At 43.9% G+C, this 16380-nt stretch overlaps 1 protein-coding gene across 2 annotated transcripts in view; it reads left to right on the top strand.

Annotated features, from left to right (window-relative positions):
* The window catches only part of BEST3 (bestrophin 3), a 37967-nt gene that overhangs the window by 9207 nt on the left and 12380 nt on the right, over window positions 1-16380 (top strand). For both annotated transcript variants that reach the window (XM_050935265.1, XM_050935274.1), the window contains 3 exons: window positions 6579-6733; window positions 7476-7553; window positions 8017-8169. In XM_050935265.1, the coding sequence (XP_050791222.1) occupies window positions 6579-6733; window positions 7476-7553; window positions 8017-8169 (386 nt within the window). The remainder of the gene's footprint in view (window positions 1-6578; window positions 6734-7475; window positions 7554-8016; window positions 8170-16380) is intronic.

Raw genomic sequence — 16380 nt, 5'->3', positions numbered from 1 at the left:
AATTGTTCCAATGCTTAGTCACCCTCAACTGATAAAAATTTGCATCTTATTTCTAGTCTGAATTTGTCTAAGTTCAGCTTCCAGACATTGGCTCTCATTATGTCTTTTTCTGCTCAAGTAAAGAGCCAAAGAAATCCCTTCCCCACTGAGGTGCTTGTACAGTACAAGTCACCTCTTAACCTTCTCTTGAATAAACTACACAGACTAAGCTTCTTAAATCTCTCACAGTAAGGTGAATTTTCCAAATCAGAAATCTCTCTTTTAGCTCTTTGTTGAACTCTTTCCAATTTTTCAAGATCCTTTTTGAATTGTGGACATAGTATTCCAGTAATGGTTTCACTAATGCCACAGACATAGGTAGTATGCCCACCCTCCTCCTAGTTGATATTCCCCTGCTTATGTATCCAAGGATCGTGTTTTCTCTCAGCTACAGCATCACCCTGGGAGCTCATGTTCAGTCAGTTACCATGACCCCTAAGTCCTTTTCCATGTCAGTGCATGTCAGAATACTGTATCCCAATTTGTAAGATCTACAGTCTTTGTTCCTAGATGTATGACCTTGCATTTCAGTGTGTTAAAATGCATGTTGTTCAAATGAAGGCACTTCAACAAGTGATCTAGATCACTCTGTATAACTTACCTGCACCCACCATTATTTACCAACTTTGATTTTTTATTTTCTTCCAGAGCATTGATAAAGATATTGAATAGCTTTGGACCAAAAACAGACCCAACTATAAACATCCCCATTGAATGATAATTCCCCATTTACAGTACTTTTTGCCATATATCAGTCAGCTAGTTTTTAATTCATTTAATATGGGCTACAGTGATTTTGTATGGATTTTGCTCATGGGTGGTGCATCATGGAGGCTGGGGGAGGCTAAGCCTCCCCAAACCTCCACTAATGCTCCCTGCCATGGCCCCGGACTGGGCCACAGTGGGGCTCAGGGCTCCTCTGACCGACCAGGGCTCGGGGTGGCTCAGGTGAATGGACCAGGGGAGGCTCAGGTGAGCGGGCCAGGGCTAAGGGCAGCTCAGATAGACCTCCTCCTGCCATGGTGGGGGACTCAGAGCTCCTTTGGCCCCAGTGGATGAGAGCAGGGGGGTGGAGTGGGAGTGAGGCCTTGGGCAGAAGGATCGGGGCAAGGGCATAGCCTCCCCGATTGGGGGGTTCACGCACCACCCATGATTTTTCTAATTTTTCAACAGAATGTCACACAAGACTAAGTCAAATGCCTTATGGAAGTCTATGATATCAATACAGTTACCTTTATCCACCAAATTTTTCTTCTCCTAAAAAAATTACATTGTTATTTTGAAAAAAACAATATCCCATAACACCATGCTGATTGACATTAATTATGCTATCATCCTTTAATTCTTTACTGATTGCATCACAAACACCTTTCCATGCTTTTACCCTAGAATTGCTATTGATGCCAACACTGTACTTCAAAAATGCGGGACAGACCTCAGTCATCCCAGTCTTGAATTGAGCCTCTGGGGCAAGTCTCTTCTCCACCCCATCCTTCCGAGGGCCTCTGAGGGTATGTCTACACAGCAACTAGACACCCAGGGCAGGCCCATGCCAGCCCACTCAGGTTCATGGGGCTCGGGCCGTGGGGCTGTTTCATTGCTGTGTAGACTTCTGGGCTTGGTCTGGAGTCAGGGCTCTCCAGCTCTGGGTACTGCAGAGAATGCTGGGCACACTAGGCCAGGCAGCTGCTGCAGCTTCTGTTCCTGTTCCATGTGGGTGCCAGGAGCTGAGTCAGAAGCTGCAGTTGTTGGCCTCTGCCTGCAGCAGCACTGTACACTGCCGGAGGGTGGGGGAGCACAAATGGTATGGACACGAGAAGGCAGCAGCAGAAGGGGGCTTCACTGCAGCCAGCAGCAGCAGCACTATTTCAGATTTCAATGGGAGGGGCAGTTGTCAGTGGGGGTCCAGAGACAAAGGGGCAACTGGGCTAAATTTGAGTGGCATTGTGACTCAATGCACCAGATCAAGTTGCCAACCGGTTGGAGCACTACTCCATCCTGGATTTCAGGTGCCAGAGTGACGCTCCAGACCACTCCAGCAGCACTACTTCCCTGGTCGAAATATGGGATAAAAGGTGTCCCATACTGATTTAGTAGTAGGGGAAGGCAATTTTTGATTTAAACAAGGGATATCCCTTATAATACAGAACTACTGACAACCCTAATATCAGCTTAACTGGCTTATAGTTACCTGGGTCATCCTGTTTACCCTTTAAAATATTGGCACACCATTAGTTTTTTTCCAGTCTTCTGGAACTGTCCCAGTGGTCCAAGATTTGCTAGAAATCAGTATTAATGGTTCATGAGCTCCTCAGCCAATTCTTTTAATAATCTTGGGTGCAAGTTACCTAGTCCTGCCAACTTACAAATGTTTACCTTTAATAGTTGCTGTTTTACACCCTCCCTAGTTGATTGAACAGAAAGTATTTCCTTTATCACTGTAATGAAAATAACTAGTTCAGGGCTACTTGGAGGCTTGTTTCACCACAACCTTCATCAATGATTAAACATGCTCATACTGTAGCAATCCAGTACATTCAGTGATAAGGACAATGCTCCCTGCCATTAATGTCACTCAGACAAACTGTTTAATCATTAATGGATATAAGCATAAATATCTTCACTTTAAAAATAATGGCTGTGGCACATAATAGTCTAGTCTCCAGTGGTCTGTAACACTTTGGTCTAATTGCGATTGTTGGGATTTGTGTGTGGTTGTTGGGTGGTGTAGGTAGCTTGTGATATCCAGGATCTTAGACTAGATCAGGGGTGGGCAAACTTTTTGACCCGAGGGTCACATTGGCCTTTCGAAACTGTATGGGTGATTGGGTAGGGAAGGCTGTGCCTCCTCAAACAGCCTCGCCCCTGCTCCCTATCTGCCACCTCCCACTTCCCGCCCCATGACTGCCCCCATCAGAACCTCCAACCCATCCAACCCCCTCTGCTCCTTGTCCCCTAACTGCCCCCCTCTGGGACTCCTGCCCCAACCGCCCCCCAGGACTCCACCCCCTATTTAAGCCCCTCTTCTCGCTGTCCCCTGACTGCCCCCGGGGATCCCCTGCCCCTTATTCAACCCCCGCCCCCTTATCATGCTGCTCAGAGCAGCAGAAGCTCGCAGCCCCACTGCAGCCAGCCATACCACCCACGCTGCCCGGCAGAAGCGGCAGGCCTGACGAGGTTGCGCGGGAGGAGGGATAGCATGGGAGGGGCCGGGAGTTAGCTTTCCCAGCTGGGAGCTCAGGGGCCGGGCAGGATGGTCCCGCGGGCCATAGATTGTCCACCTCTGGACTAGATGATCCCACTGTTCCCTTTAGGCCCTTATGGGTCTGTATGTTAGTCTCTATCCCTACTGATTGAAACATCTTTTTCATTATCTTGTAGTGGCAAGCAGGGCCAGCAGAAAATCAAAGCTCTACAAAATGTTACAGCAGGTTCCATAATTGTGCCATCAGATTTTTTTGGCTACCGCTGCTTTTTTTATTATTATGACCACTAAAGCTGGCAGCAGAACTGCACAGACACTGTATTCTGTTGTTAACTGGCAGAACATTTCAAAAGTGCTGCATCTTTCTGTTGAACTCTCACTTTGTTGACTCACTTGAGGATATTGGATACTTTTCCTTTTTACTCATCAAAATCAGTAGCACATGTTCTAGACACCTTTTCAATACAGAGGCTGTAATATTACTGTGCTTTGTGTTTTATTACAGTAACTGTAAAAGAAATTTAACGTGCAGTTATGCCCAGCAAAACACTACTTTAAAATGTCATGTTCTTATTCAAGACAGCTACTCCTATCTTATCATCTTACTTTATGTACATAACTAAGTTTTAGTATCTCATTTCTTTTTATTCTGTGTTGACTCATGTACCATTAGGAAAATTGGAACTGAAGGTCTGATTGCAAAATCCGTATTACTTGTGAGAGTCAAGAAAAAAAATACAACTTGATTTTCAAATTCCAGATTGAATTTGCAGCATTTAAAGTCTGAAAAACCATCATTTTCATTTCAACTGAGAAGATTTTATATGGAAATTACTAAGAAACAATAAACCTCAAGATGGCATATTTAACCAGTCACTCCTTCAGATATCTCTGCATTTTAAGATTGCCAAACTACCGATTATATTTATAAGTTTACCCAAAATACTGTAACCACATGACTTTTATAGACTAGGGCACAGCTCTTTGCTAGCTCCTGTATTGCCAGGTTACCAAATGCTGCCTGCCCTGTTAGTGATTGTAGAGTCTGGGTCTGCACAACAAAAGAGAGTTTACAAAAGGCTCTCATGTTTGAGCACAAACTACCCTCTCAGCATAGAGCTTTATATCAGGTGTCCTGATTTAACCCAAATTGACACAAACATGGCAAAAGTATCTGTCAGCAGCCCTTCCATACATCTTCATGAGCAGTAAACTCAAACAATACAACCCAAACTGAGCAACTCCAATGTTATCCCAGCCAACTTGTTTAAAGTGCTCATTTTACATAATCCCATCTTTACCTAATTAGCTTCCACATGGAGTACCTCCTTAGATTGACTCTGAAGCCTGGCTGGGAATTAACCCCCCTTCCACCTCAGCCCCATCCTGCTGTCTGGCCTGATGTGGTCTCCTCCTAGGGACACATTAAAATCTGTTCACCCTGTTACAAAAATATAGTGACACATTAACCCTGGGATACCTTAAATAGTGCAGTTATCTTGTACACATGGAGAACGCACTAATAAACAGTTCACCTCTCTGCCTCTGTTTCCCACTCTATCCTTGTCTGTCTGGTCTATTTAGGCCCCAATCCTGCAAACACTTAAGCATGTGTTTAACTTGACTCCCAGTAGTAAAATTAAGAATGTGTGTATAATTGTTTGTAAGACTGGAGTCTATGTGTTTGTATAGTCACTAGCACAATAGAGCTTCAGATAGCAGTTGGGACCTCTAAGCATTACCATCACACAACTATTTAAAATAAGAACCACTTTTTTTGGTTACTTAGTAAGACTATTTTAGCTGCAGCATTTTGAACAGAATGGAAACGTGAGAGCTAGAAAGCGGGGATATTGCAATAGTCAGGGTGAGAAATAACTCAGGCATGAAGGAACCAAGGAACCAATCATTTCCTTCATGGTTAGTTGTTTTCCGAACTCTTCAAATGTTTATAGTTCACTTTTGTTTACTGTCAGTTTCTAGTAAATTTCACTTTCTGGTTCTCAGGCAGTAGCACAATGCAGGGATGAGGAGGTTACAAATGCTGCAGGGGGGGTGTTTACTGGTATAAAATGGTTTATAATTGTAAATTAATGGAAACAATTCTATTGTTCTTAGAATTAGTAAAAAATTGTTTTTCCCAAACCTACCTTTGGGACCAGCTTTTACCTGACAGTGGCCAGGGCGAGATCACTCCACTGCATGGGGAAAATATGAGGTTTCCAGACCATTAATTGAGTAGGTAGAAGTGGGGAGAGAACAGTGGAACAGGCATGGAGAGGTCACCTCTCTAATCCAGAGTATCCACTTTCTGAGCAATGTCCCCTTGTCTCTGGGCCAGCTCTGGGGCTACCCTGTTCCCACTTCCACAATATGCACAATGCTACTCCAGTGAAGCTATGCTGCTAGAGACAACCCTGGCTCTACCTCCTTCTGCCCCTGGAATCTCAATATCCTTCTAATTGGTGGGGGAGGGGATTGCAGGTAAAGTGAACCCAGAGATTTGGGATTTCTGAGCAGAGTTCTCTTTCCCTCTCTTAACACTACTGAATAAACCAAAAGAAACAAAATCCTGCCAAGAAGCATTTTAAGGGCGGTAAATCCATTCTCCATTGAATTTGGTTTACTAAACACACTTTTATTTATTATTGCCCATTCACTCCTTTGAAATTTTAGTGAAAATTTATCAGAGTCAGAAGCTCCTGTGACCCCACCATAACTTTCAACAAGTTTTAAGACACCACAAGAAGCAATTACTGTTGAATGATAATCTTTCGATATTATTTAGTTTCTTCTTGTCTAAAAATAGAACATTAAATCAGAGTGATGTGTGTAATACTAGTATAGTATAACTGCAGTACTTCAGCAGCATATAAGAAAATATGCTCATGCTCCAATACGTCTGTTAGTCTACAAGGTGCCACAGGGCTCTTTGCTGCTTTTACAGATCCAGACTAACACAGCTACCCCTCTGATAAGAAAATAAGTTATTTTTAGACTAATGTATATTATCTGAGAGATCTAGCTTTCTATATAAACCTGGAATTTTATTTAGGTAGATGTTGCAAGGAGGCTGATGCTCTATATTGGGAAGCTGGGTCCACTACAGAGAAGAATGGGAGAAGGAAACTAATGGGGAAAGCTATGAGTAGAGTTCAATATAGTTTATATAAATACTACACAAACACCATGTTCAGAATCAATCTGGTGCTTGGAAATTAATGTTCCATAAAAATCTATTTCAATACTTGAGCTCTCAACAAGGGAACCAATGATTTGCAAACTAACTGCACCTTGGGACACTATGAACCAGCTATTTTTCTTTTGTAAACAGGTTTTATGACAGTAGATGAAAGAAAAAACTTTGATCATCTTAAGTCTCCCCATCTTAAATACTGGATTCCATTTGTCTGGTTTGGAAATCTAGCATCTAAGGCACGAAAAGAGGGTAGAATTAGAGACAGTGTAGACCTTCAGACACTGATGAATGTAAGTAGGAAAAATAAATCTACAGAAACAGATACTGAAATCACTATGCATTGTCTGTTCACCTATATAACTTTATCTATTACATACAACTTTCCAATCTTTTCCGCCCCACCTCAGTGGACTTGCTCTATATTTATACCAAGTGTGTTTGTCTGCGCACATACTATGCATAAAACCAACTCCATCACCAAGTGCTTAATGTGACAATATTTATATACATGAGAGATAATTGACTGAAATTCCAAATCAGTGAGCAAAATTCTGTTCTCACTTTCACTCCTATAAACTGAGAGTAACTCCACTGTAGTTAAAAAAAACCCCAAAAGATGGAGAAGTTGTTTATCTTTGGGGGGCTTATTATTTTAATTTAATTTTTTTTATTTTAACAAAAACAGTCTGCCCAAATATACCATGAAACAATCAATAACCCTTTTCTGTAATGTAAAGCATATCCTCCTGCCAATATCCGTGGACAGCGTACAAATTTGAAATAATGGAACAAGAGAGAATTTGTTAAGAAGCTAAGCATTCCACCAAACTTCCTAAGTCCATTGTACAACTGAATTTTTTAATGTGTTGATGATCTACCGAATACTATTTATCATATCCATTCCTAATTCATTAAATTTGGTGCAGACAGAGTATACTGTTTTACAGCCTTTCATTTATGTTAAATGAATTGTGACAACCCTATTATTATTTTGGAGCGAATATCACACATTTTGTTTTGTTTCCTATTTAGGAAATGAATAAGTACCGGTCTTGGTGTAGTCTTCTATTTGGTTATGACTGGGTTGGAATTCCACTGGTCTACACACAGGTACTGAGATATTACCATTCCCAAAATTTGGACCAAGTTTTTCAAAAAGAAAAGCTTAATGTTAGATTCCTAAGTCCATATTTAGGCACCCACATAAGTGACCTGATTCTCAGAGATGCTGAGCACTCTGCAGCTGCCATCTTGTACATGGTCTCTAGGATGATTGTCTGGCCAGACATTTTACATTATGTTTGATGTGAAGGTGCTGGGTGGTTTGAGAGGCTGGGAAGGTACTGGGAGGTTTGATAAGTTGGGGTCAGGTGGGTTATGAATTCTTGTCTTGTGTTTCTGCTATACCCATTCCCTGGCTACCAATAGATAATGTTGCCATTTTATTTGTAATGTCTATCTATAATATTTAAAATACTATTGTGTTAGGCACCCAGCAGCCTTTGGGAATGGGGTGCCTTATACATAAAGAATGATTATTATATTATTTTAATGTACCTTTTATTTGTTGCAGGTTGTCACTCTTGCGGTCTATACCTTCTTCTTTGCATGTCTGATAGGACGTCAGTTTTTGGATCCTGAGCAAGGATATGTAGGACATGACTTGGATCTTTACATTCCAATCTTCACCCTGTTACAATTCTTCTTCTATGCAGGATGGCTCAAGGTAAGCTATATTTGTCAACTACAACAACAAATAATTTGGTGTTGATTTGGCTACATCTTTGGGGATAGGTAGTAGGTGAAATCCTCTCAAGTCAGCTCAAGTCAAGGGGCCAGATTTAAATTTGTTGTAAATTAATTGAAGCTTAATGGTGTTACATCAAAGGATAAATTTAGCACAAGGTGTCCAGTGGCTGATCTTCAGGAATAGCTTAGAAAATCATCCATTACATTTTCAATCAACCCAAGGCAGGTCTTACAATAAGTGGGTTACAAGAAAGGGTCAGGATCCTGAAAGTACCTCCTGTGAGGAGGTGAGCACTGAAAATTCCCACTGAAGTACGGCCTGGATCCAGAAAGAGACAGACAGGGCCATCCTTAGCCATAAGCAGAACAGGCAGCCGCCTAGGGTACCACTAGGTCTGGGGGCACCGCTCTGCCGGGAGCCCGGACAGACGGGAAGCAGTGGAGCATGTAAGAGCAGGGCTGTTGGGTCCTAGAGATAGCTGAATGCAGCATAGTCTGAGGGAGGGGATTGGCTGCTGGGGTCTCTGGGAAGGGGTGGGGGAAGGAACTCACCTGTGAGTGCGACTCTTTCCCCCAGCGTGAGATGAGGCAGGCTTGGCGGCTCTGGCAGTATCCTTTGTTGTCCCCCATAACATCCATTCTTCCTCCCCCTGCCCCACGGAGCACCCCACTTTTCTCCCTCCCTCCATGGAGCACCCCTTCTCCCCCCTCCCGGGCTGCCTACTGAGGAATGAAAGTGAAAGTAACTCACTTCCTTGGCAGGCAGCCAGGATTGGAATGGTTGCACAGGACTGGGATGGGGATAGCCAGATAGCATGTGCAAAAAATCAGGACAGGGGGTTGGGGTAGGGTGAGCAGATGTCCCAAACTTTTATAAGGACAGTCCCAATTTTGGGGTCTTTTTCTTATATAGGCTCCTGGTGCTTATATAAGATAAAGCCCCAAATATGGGGACTGGCACTAAAAAATCAGGATGTCTGGATCTGGTCACCCTAGCTGGGGAGCATGTCCGGGAGGAGCTGCACAGGGCAGGATGAGCTGCTGTGGCTCCATGGGTGCCCCGTCCCTGAGATCAGATGGTGTGCTAACTTCACCATGGTCTGTTGGGCTGGCGGTGGTGCCCATTGCCATGTGATCGGACCTGAGGGTTTGCTGCTGCTGTTGCCACTCTGCACCCCAAGAGGTGGATTTTGGGGTCCTACAGTTTTCCACCTATCTCCTCCTCTACCGCAGCTGTTGGATCAGCAGGCTGGGGGCTGAGCCAAGCATGAAAGCAGTACCGTGTTGCCATTTAGATTGTCATTTAACACATTTGTCTGCCAAATTTGTTTGCTTGCTAACAATCCTGAATTCAATTTCATTTAAAAAAAATCAATATCTTAGCAAAAAAAGAAAATTAAGTCGTTGACAATTATTTGTGACAAGTTTGGTATGGGGAAGGGAGTGGGCCAGTTTTCATCAGAGAAACAAAAAATGTTGACTGACTTTCCTATAGCCTTGTTACTGCTAAATCGGGGTCGGCAACCTTTCAGAAGTGGTGTGCCAAGTCTTTATTTATTCACTCTAATGTAAGGTTCACGTGCCAGTAATACATTGCAATGTTTTTAGAAGGTCTGTTTCTATAATCTGTAATATAGAACTAAACTATTTGTTGTATGTAAAGTAAATAAGGTTTTTAAAATGTTTAAGAAGCTTCATTTAAAATTAAATTAAAATGCAGAGCCCCCTAGACCGGTGGCCAGGACCTAGGTAGCGTGAGTGCCACTGAAAATCAGCTTGCGTGCCGCCTTCGGCATGTGTGCCATAGGTTGCCTACCCCTGTGCTAGATAGAGCCCTCCAACAACTGTAATATGCTCATCTCCTTACTAGTGTATAGGGCAGTGGTTCCCAAACTTTAACAGCCCGTGAACCCCTTTCACTAAATTGTGAAATGTCATGAACCCCCTCTAAAAATGAATATTTTCAGGGATTTAAGTTTAAATTTCCTCAGTGTGATGGATGCCCCAACTGCCCACCCCACTCTTCCTGGGGCTCAGGCTGGGGTTTGGGCTGCTGGCTCCCCCGCTGATGGGGGCAGGGCTCAGGCTGCCAGCCCCAACTGCCCAGCCCCACTCTTCCTGTTACTCGAGCAGCCAGCACCACACAGAGCACTGGGGTTCAGTCTGCCGGCTCCCTTGCTGACCGCTGGGACTCGGGCTGCCGGCACCACTCTCCCCGGGGCTAGGGCTACCAGCCCCGCATGGAGCGCTGGGGTTTGGGCTGCTGGCACCCTCGCTAACCGCCGGAACTTGGGCTGCCAGCCCAAACTGCCCTGCCCCGCTCTCCCTGGGGGTCGGGGTATCTGTCCTGCAACCGGGTCCCACCTACTGTTTCCAATGCCTGGGGTCCTCTGGCCACCATTAGTGAAATTTTTCTGGTGAACCCCCAGTAATGTTCTGCAAACCCCCAGCGGTTCACGAACCCCAGTTTGGGAATGACTGGTATAGAGCAGGGGTCGGCAACCTATGGCACACGTGCCAAAGGTGGCATGCCAACTGATTTTTGATGCTCTGGGGTTCTGGCTGCTGCTCCATTGCCAGCCAGGGTCCCGGCCACCGGCCCCACTCAGCACCTGCTGCTGGCCTGGGGACCTCCAAGGAACCCCAGGCTGGCAGTGGGCTAAGCAGGCCAGCGGCTGAGACCCCGGCTGAGCCATTCATCCCACTGTCGGCCTGGGGTTCCATTCACTCAGCTGGCAGCAGGCTGAGGGGGACTAAATTCAACGAAATAGGAAAACAAGAGCAACCAATGACAAAGTGCAAGAACCTAGGGAGCCTCCTGAAGCACAGTGATAGTTTTAATTTAAATGGACTTGAACTGTACGAAGAATTGAGTACACTGTCATCAATGTTGCCACATGCAAAATCAGTGATGGACATTGTACAGTTTATTCATACCAGCAAACTTGTTGATATATATATATATCCTAATGTGTACATTGCCACTAGTATTCTACTGACAATTCCTGTAACAGTAGCATCAGGAGAACAGAGTTTCTCAAAACTAAAGCTCATTAAAAACTATCTCCGCTCTACACAGAGTCAGGAACGCTTAGATTCATAGATTCATAGATTCTAGGGTCAGAAGGGACCAATGTGATCATCTAGTCCGACCCCCTGCACAAAGCAGGCCACAGAACCCTACCCATCCACTTCTATAACAAACCCCTAACCTATGCCTGAGTTATTGAAGTCTTCAAATTGTGGTCTGAAGACCTCAAGCTGCAGAGAATCCACCAGCAAGTGACCCATGCCCCACGCTGCAGGGGAAGGCGAAAAACCTCCAGCGCCTCTGCCAGTCTGTCCTGGAGGAAAATTCCCTTCCGACCCCAAATATGGCGATCAGCTAAACCCTGAGCATGTGGGCAAGACTCACCAGCCAGCTTGACTGGTCTTGCTATTCTTGCAATCGAACAAGACATCACTTTGTCTTTGTCATACAATGACGTTACTGATTTTGCAGCCAAAAAAGCTAGAAAGATTGCTTTTAATTAAAAACAAATCCTTGTTTCAATACCTCTTCATATAAATTTCCAATAAAATGTTGACAAATTAAAAAAATTATATTATTTGCATCATTCTGTCAAATCAGAATTTTTTCTATAGTGCTACTTCGTTAGTGCTAGTCCATCAGCATTACAGTGTGCTTCATTAAGTTAAACTGGTTTTAATAACATGCATGTGGCAAGTTTTCCAATACTGTAAGTTTGTGTTTGTGTTACTCAGAGCAAGTCAGGCACAGGGGCACCAGTTTAATAATCCTGCCTGGGGCACCATAAATCCTAAGGACGGTTCTGGAGACAGAGGTATTGTAATGTTCACTTTTAGGCATTTAGAAAATCACAGGCATAACAATGTGATCCTCAAAGTCTAAGTGAGGTGCCTTGGCTCCCTATGTGGGAAGAGACAGGCACCTAAGAATGCTATCCACAAAACCGTCATGTTAGGTGAATCCCTACTAAGCTAGCCAATGGGAGATGCTGACAAGAGGCGTGTGTCCGTCATTTCTCATTACATTAGGCACCTGCCTCACTCCAATAAAACAGCCGAGGAGGAGGTGGTGCTGATGTTGACATTATACGTTTTAACCCAGTGGTTAGAGTACTCACCTGGAATGTCAGCCTGAGGGGGAGAAAGGATTTATAGAGGGGTCCAAAGAGTGCTTTAACCACTGAGCTATTCTGATGTGGGGTTCTCTCAATCTCACCTGTCAAAGTTGTTCCACTGTGGCTAAATAATAACAGAGTAATTGGGGCTAGGAGACTAGCCACAGAGTCTCCCACCTCCCAGGTTTGTGCCCTATCCACTGGACTGCAGTCATTCTCTCGCTCGCTGTCTCTTTCTGACCCAATGACCATTTAAGTATGAATCCAAATTGGAACAACTTCAACAGGAGAGACTGAGCGAGCCCCAGATCAGAATATTCCATAGCTCAGTGGTTAATGCACACTCCTGAAAGGTAAGAGACCCCAGTTCACTTTCTGCCCCTCTGCCTGAGGGGGGAATTGAATCTGGGTCTCCCACATCTCCGGTGAGTGCACTAACCACTAGGCCAGGGGTCAGCAACCTTTCAGAAGTGGTGTGCCTAGTCTTCATTTATTTACTCTAGTTTAAGGTTTCATGTGCCAGTAATACATATTAACTTTTTTAGAAGGTCTCTTTCTATAAGTCTATATTATATAATTAAACTATTGTTGTATGTAAAGTAAATAAGGTTTTTAAAATGTTTAAGAAGCTTCATTTAAAATTTAATTAAAATGCAGAGCCCCCCAGACCGGTGGCTAGGACCCGTTGCCAGGACCTAGGCACTGTGAGTGCCACTGAAAATCAACTTGCGTGTCACCTTCAGCACACATGCCATAGGTTGCCTACCCCTGCACTAGGCTAACAGTTATAAGAATGGCGGTAGGAGCAGCAGAAGATTTTGAAAAGGCCATGATCCAGTAGATGGCCTCTGAGTAGAGTGACCAGATAACAACTGTGAAAAAAATGGGACAGGGGGTGGGGGATAATAGGTGCCTATAAAAGAAAAAGTCCCAAAAAACGGGACTGTCTCTTTAAAAACAGGACATTTGGCCACCCCACCTCTGAGCACAGTTACAGGGTCAGGCCCCATGGGCAAGATAGGTGGAGGAATACTAGCTGCTTTCAGTTCATGGGTCTCTCTGGTGTTTAGATGGGAGATGGGTGTCCAAATACCTAGAAGGAGGCATCAGTGCACATGTCCAGAGGCAGAAACTTCAGCATCAAGGGAACTTTTACACAAAGAATTTAGGCATTGAGTAAATTTAGGAGCCTTCAGAATTTGGCAGCAGCCAAGCAGAATTTTTCTGGATAACAGGGTGCCTAAAACTAGGACTTAGGGCTCAGATCCACAGAAATATTTAAGGTCCTAGGTGCCACTGAAATCAATGAAAATTAGGTGTCTAAATACCTCTGAGGATCTGGGCCTAGGTGCCTAAATCTGGGCATTAGGTTCCTACCTACCTTTGTGGATATGGGCCTATTATCCTTGCAGAATCAGGACCTGGGAGTTGGACAATAAGATGGCCAAAGAAGAGTGAAAATTTAGGCCATGAATTTCCTCCCCCTCCAATTTTGTGTCCAGTTGGGGAGATGGTGTTGCAGAGGTGGAATGGGGTGCAGGGCTCTAAACCACTTGTTTTGCTTATGGTCAAAGTCAGCCTGCCTTATAGAAGCCAAATGGAGTTATCCACTTTTGGGTGGCAATAAAATAGTGAGAAGTGGGTCAGGGCTGCCGGGGGGGGAGGGGGCAGGGGGTCAAGTGGGGCAATTTGCCCCAGGCCCTGGGCCTCACAGGGGCCCCCATGAGAATATAGTATTCTATAGTATTGCAACTTTTTTTTATGGAAGGGGCCCCAAAATTGCATTGCGCCAGGCCCCCTGAATCCTCTGGGTGGCCCTGAAGTGGGTATTCACCCACAAAAGCTTATGCTCCCAGGGCCGGCACTTCCATTTAGGTGACCTAGGCGGTTGCCTAGGGCACCAGGATTTGGTAGGGCGGCAGACTGCTCTGGTGGACCTCCTGCAGGCGTTCCTGCGGACGGTCCGCTGGTCTGGCGGCTCCGGTGGAGCATCCGCAGGTGGAGCATCCGGTGGAGCTGCGGGACGATCGGACTGTCCGCAGGAACGCCTGCGGGAGGTCCACCAGAGCCGCTGGACCAGCGAGCCGGCCCTGCGCCTAGGACGCCAAAATCCCTCGCGCCGCTCCTGTATGCTCCAATACATCTGTTAGTCTATAAGGTGCCACAGGGCTCTTTGTCGCTTTTTACAGATCCAGACTAACACGGCTACCCCTCTGATAGCTAATATTGACTACACTACTAGCACCACATGAAGCAGTTCATTAAAGAGCGGAGTTGCAAAAGAAGTTGGATTTTTTTATGGCCATTGTTGTTGTTGTTGTTGTTGTTTTTAAGAGATCAGTTAACATCTCCTCATCGGGTGTGTACTTAAACAATTAAGCAATATTCTCCCTGTTGATTCTTGCCCCTGCAATTACTAACAAACTAGCTTAATTCAAAGGGAAAAAACTGAAATGAAAACTCAACCAGGCAGTATTAAGCAAATTCATAAATTAAGCCCAACAGTCATGTAAATCTCACTCTTGCTTTGTTAAATCATTATTGTAAGCTTTGAAAAGCTATTTGACATTAGCACAATGATAAAAATTGTGCAAAACCAGCCAGTTTTAGGGCCTAATATGGGAAGCCCTCTGGGGGAGTTTTGTAAATGGAGAGAATGCAGGGTCAGTCCTTTTGTCTGCAAGCATTTTCTTTTGTTTTGATTCATGCAGGTAGGCCATGCCTATGTCTCAGGTTCAGAAGGACTCTGAAACACAGAGTCAAAATCAGTCAGAATTGTCACATTGTACCTGGTTTCATGTTGAAACCATGTGAGACTGAATCTTTCCATAAATCATCCCAGGTTCACTCCAAAGGTTCACAAACCATTTGTAACCAAAGCATGCCAAGTATTTACAGTTTCACTGTCATGCACATTTTGTGCAATTCTGTGCTAACAAATATACCGAGCTGCAATGTAATAATAAATACCAAAAAAAACCAACACGTTACGACACAACTCAGCAAAACTCTGAAAATTCAGAATTAAGTCTTACATTCATTCTTAGAAGAAATAGCCAAACAGTGAGTGTTGGGGGGTTTATTATTGGTTTATGCCACGAGCTTAATGCTACTTTAAATTTAATGACTGGGATGGCATTTAAGCTCCTTATTTCCTTAAAAATATATTTTAAAAAAAAAGAATAAAATCATTCATTGTAAGTTATCAAAAGCATGGACTTCATTCTCTTACCTTGGGAAAAATCAATGGCAGTTAATCTGATCCTGCAGTGGGAGAATCAGGTACCTTTTGTTTTCAAAGGTATAAATAGTTGTGTATGTATCTTATAATACACACTTAGGAGTAGAAACACAAGCATTTTTTGAAGGTGCAGAAACTCATTCTGTTAAATGCATTTATGGGACTTATTCTGTATTGAGTGTTCTTCAAGATTTTTAGTGATAGTATACGAAGGTTAGTTAGTATATTGTTAGTATATAAGGTTTTGTAGTATGTTGTATACTATTGTTACTATACAAAGGTTTTACTGTTAGTATACAAAGCTAGACTGGGCCAGTCTTCCTGAGTCTGCTGCACTGCCTCTAATTGTTACTTACGAACAGTGGAATTGGAACTCTAGATTGTCCATCCAACAATGTAATCATAGAAGATGAGAGAAGGGCCCTTCACTTTTGGAATGCTCTTTCCCTTAATCTATACCAAAGTCCATCTATAGCACCTTTTCTAGTTGGGCTCAAGACCTCTACTAGCTTGGCCCTGGCAACTTCAGATATAATTTTCATTATAAAAATCACTTTATATCAAAACCCCAAAATGCAGTGACAATCTGCATAAACTTAATTTAATAACAGAATAAACAAAAAGAGGAGCCACTGGACTGCTTTTGCAATTTAAACAAAGCTGCCACTGAATTTCCAGTCTGCTGCTCCAGAAGTGCCATAGAATCCAGGAGTTTGGCCAAATATAAATCCTGTTTGCCACAAAGTCCACAGGGCCTTCAACAGGATTGCAGATAGTCTCGAACTGCTATTTTGCAGTTCAA

Source organism: Gopherus flavomarginatus, chromosome 1 (assembly GCF_025201925.1).
Source record: "Gopherus flavomarginatus isolate rGopFla2 chromosome 1, rGopFla2.mat.asm, whole genome shotgun sequence".
Taxonomy (NCBI): Eukaryota; Metazoa; Chordata; order Testudines; family Testudinidae; genus Gopherus; species Gopherus flavomarginatus.
This window is presented reverse-complemented; position numbering and strand designations above follow the sequence as displayed.